At 41.7% G+C, this 3,931-nt stretch overlaps 1 protein-coding gene across 1 annotated transcript in view; it reads left to right on the top strand.

Moving 5' to 3' along the window:
- LOC101857072 overlaps positions 1-3,931 on the top strand; it is a gene marked incomplete in the record, with an annotated part of 106,947 nt that overhangs the window by 34,922 nt on the left and 68,094 nt on the right. Inside the window, 1 exon segment of the mRNA XM_005111114.3 lies at positions 779-970. Coding sequence (XP_005111171.2) covers positions 797-970 — 174 coding nt within the window.

Here is a 3,931-nt window from a genome sequence, read left to right as displayed (position 1 = left end):
AAAGAGAGAGAGAGAGCCAGAGAGCTGATGTGACATGAGAGGACCAGCGTCAGGGATGAAGCGGTTTGGCGTTTCACTGTCGGGCGCAGGAGACCCGGGTTCGATTTCAGCGTGGGGTGAATTTATATCGAGTACCTGGCTTATACTGCTGGATGCTGTATCCCTTGGGTGTTTTAACGGGCATTTTAGTGTGGTTAGGTCTTTCAGCTTTATCATGCATCTGTCGTCTTTATCTCTCCTCCATCTTTTGTTTGTATGTTACTGACTGGCTCGTAATTCCTCTAATATTCGGCATTTTTATTACCTTCTGGCGTTGCTTATGCCGTTAAAAGTCTTACTCAAACTTTAAAAAAGTATTTCTTCCTTTACTTGCGGGTTTAGATGCGTGTCCACTGGTTGTGTCCTTGAGCGAGACACGAGCATCCAAGCTAAAAAAGAAAAACAGGCACAGTTTTGACCAGCAATGGATGTTCGTAAAATTGTTCTCTATTGGTGTGATAATGAGCATTTGGTACCGTTTCATGAAAATGTATATATGTTTGTTTGTTTGTCATTATAATTCAAATTTCCCCACCTGGACTAATAAAGTGCCATTTCCTTTATTTCATTTTTTCTTTCTTTCTTTCATTCTTTGAATTTTTCTTAGTTTCTTTCCTTTTTACTTAATTGTTTCTTTCTTTTTTACTTAATTGTTTATTTCTTTCTTTTATTCATCTCTTTCTCTCTTTCTATCTATCTGTCTTTCTTGGTTTATTTATTTATTTATTTATTTATCCAGGCGCACCCTGTGCAGAGCATGGCGGGCATCGTAAAGAAGTGCCCGTGCCTGCGTCCAAAGATCGAGGAGGAGGTCCGTGTGTTGGACTACCGACACTCTAGCCTGCACGATGTACCCAGCGAGGTGTTCAACGTGGAGAGGACTCTGGAGGAGCTCTACGCAGACTCCAACCAGATCAGGGATCTGCCCAGGGTAAGTCGCCGGGTGGTTGGAGGGCTCCACTGGTACGTCGCCGGGTGGTTGGAGGGTGCCACTGGTACGTCGCCGGGTGGTTGGAGGGCGCAACTGATACTTTTTTGTTGTATTGTTTGTTTTAGTAAGTGTTTTACGGCGCTTGCCACACAATAAGGCCATATAAGTGGCGAAGATTAGAGGTGTTACAAGAGAGTAACAACCCAAAAAAAAGAAGAATGGGGAGATAGAGACGATAGATGTTTGATAGGAAAGAAGAAGCAAACCACCTCAGAGCACCTGCCAACCACCGACGCCACTGGTACGTCCTAATTAGTCGGTATAACGCAGCTGATAAACTGCTCGGTCCGACCTTGTGTCCTTTGGAAAGGCACTTTACACGAGTTTCCCAAATAGGCTTGGTTCTTGTGGAGATGAATGTTAAACTCAGAGGTTCGACCTCTTAAATAACCCAATAGGGTATTAAACCTATGCCATTTCACCACATCGCAGCTGATAAAAACCTGTAAAGCCTTTGCCATATCGACAGGCCGGAAGGCTAGAATTCAGATAGCCGTTGGATCGTGAAAAATAAAAAGTAAAAGTAAAGTAGGCCCTGCTTCTTTACTCTCCTCCTATTGTTTATGTAAGTCTGTCTTATTTCTTCCCAGCTCTAAATGACCATTATTGTGTCGATGTGCTTCTCTTTCCTCAAACAAGCAAACAAACAAAGGGCACGTCGAGTGTTTGATGACGTTTTGTGTTGACCCATGATGATTGATATTTGTGGACGTGTTTTGATGTTTGATATCTACGAGTTTGTTGTTATGTTTGCGTTGTCTGATAATGTTTGATATCTGTAAGCTTGCAGTGTTGACGTTTTGTGTTGATTGATGGTGTTGATGTCAGAGAGCTTGCTGTGTTGATAGTCAAGGGCGTACGTTTGCCAAGTCTTTTTGATTGCCATCTTATCGTACCCATTTTATTCTCTTTCTGTAATTTGTTGCATATCTTGCTCTCTCTCTCTCTCTCTCTCTCTCTCTCTCTCTCTCTCTCTCCCTTTCTTCTCTTCTTTTCTGTTTTCTCTGTCTATCAATGTGTGTTGATGGAGTAAGAGAGATATTCATGCGGTTGTGTATATTTTTGGGTGTCAGAAAGAGAAGGTGAGAGAGAGGGGAGAGAGGGACATAGAGCGAGAGAGAGAGAGAGAGAGAGAGAGAGAGAGAGAGAGAGAGAGAGAGAGAGAAGGGGGAGAATGTGTCTGTCTACATCAATTTAGGCTTAGGGGGAGGGGGTGAGGCTTGTCTCCACAGTTCAGCTGTAATCATAGTTCACTTCTCTTTTTAATGCTGGGTGGTTGATGGGTGTCTTGGTGTGATTTGCTCTTTTTTTCTTGTAAAGCATCTGTCAGCCTTATTATATCTCCCCCTTCATCGTTATGCTACTCTCAAGTAACTAGTAACACTTCTAGTATCTGAACGGCATTTATATGACCAATTTGTGTTGCAAGTGGCGTAAAACTCTTACCGAACTTAACACTTTCTAATGTTTCTAGCCCCTCGTGGGCATCTTTGTGTCCTTGTTTTGTCTGAACACAGTCAAATACATGTACATTTTTTTCTGCCTTTATCCTTTTATTGCTAACGTCTGTCTGTCTCCCCTGTCTGTTTTCTTTTTCTTCAACCCTTCCTTCTTTCTTTGTCTGCCTTTCTGTTTGTGTATATCTACACGTCTGTGTGCGAACGGCTGGAGGGCGCCACTGGTAGGCCCTGCTGCTTTTCTTACCCTGTGTTGTCTGATTGTATTGCTTCTTTCCTTGCTCTAACAAGGGGCTGTTATCTTGTCGATGTGCTTCTCTTTATCCAAACTAAACAAGTCTGTGTGCCTTTGTGTCTGTCTGCCTTTGTGTCTGTCTGCCTGTCTGTCTGACAGTTTGTCTTCCCGAAAGTCAGCAGATGCCTCCCCCGCAACACACCATGTGGGTCGTTGGCGGGTGCTCTGGTGTTTTGCATTTTTTTTATTTCTTATCAAACATACATCCTCCTTTTTGTCTTTGTATGTTACTCTTTTGTAAAACCTCTAATCTTCGGCACTTGTTAAATAATTGTGTCGTTGCAAGTGCCATGAAACTCTTTACAAAAACAATAAACGAATGACACACCATGATCACTGCACTGGTCACGCAGTTACTTTTTTTTTAGAGTCCTACCGTTTTCGAATGCTCTCAAATCTTACTTTATTTCAGAGGTAAGGTAATCCTTGTTCACACTAAGCCGATGCATAACATACGTGTGTGCTCTGACTCGATGACTCCATCACTCAAACTTTCGTTTCTCAATCAAGTCTGTTCATCTCTGGGCTAAATACACATTCTTTTTACCTCTCTTCTTATCTACACGTTTTGATACCAAAGTTTTTTTCGTTTACTTTAGCTTCGTGTTTCACGTACTTTTTGCATAACCCACGGTGTGAAAAGACGTGTAACGCGGCATGAAAAAGACATGCATTATTGGAAGAACAGATTTGAATGGGCTGGGGGCGAAGAGTCTGACGGGGTTCAACACTTATTTGTCTGGTATTTGCCAGGGTTTTAAGTTAGTTTTCCTTCATATGTTTACCTTTCGCAAACACACGAAAGCAGTTTTTGTTCATATTCTAGAGCAATGTCAATGTTTGGGGACGATGTGAATAACACGGGAATGAATGTCGAGAAAAGGAAGGAAAAATGTTATTATAATAATTAAATTTGAAAACTTCACATCAAACCAGGGTTAAAGGAAGGATAAAATGGAAAACAAAGATGCCGAAGAAGAAAAAGAAAGACGGGCCGAAAGAAAGAAAAAAGAAAGAAAGAAAAGAAGGAAGAAAGAAAGAAAGGAAAAAAGAAAGAAAGAAAGAAAATGGAAATGAAAAGGGACAGAAAGAAAGGGAAGAACAAAGGGCAGAACGGAAAGGGGGTCACACATGGAGGAGGTGGCGAAA

This window comes from Aplysia californica, unplaced genomic scaffold (assembly GCF_000002075.1).
Source record: "Aplysia californica isolate F4 #8 unplaced genomic scaffold, AplCal3.0 scaffold01006, whole genome shotgun sequence".
Lineage (NCBI taxonomy): Eukaryota > Metazoa > Mollusca > Gastropoda > Aplysiida > Aplysiidae > Aplysia > Aplysia californica.
Note: the sequence above shows the minus strand (reverse complement) of the source record. Positions and strands in the feature narration are given on the sequence as shown.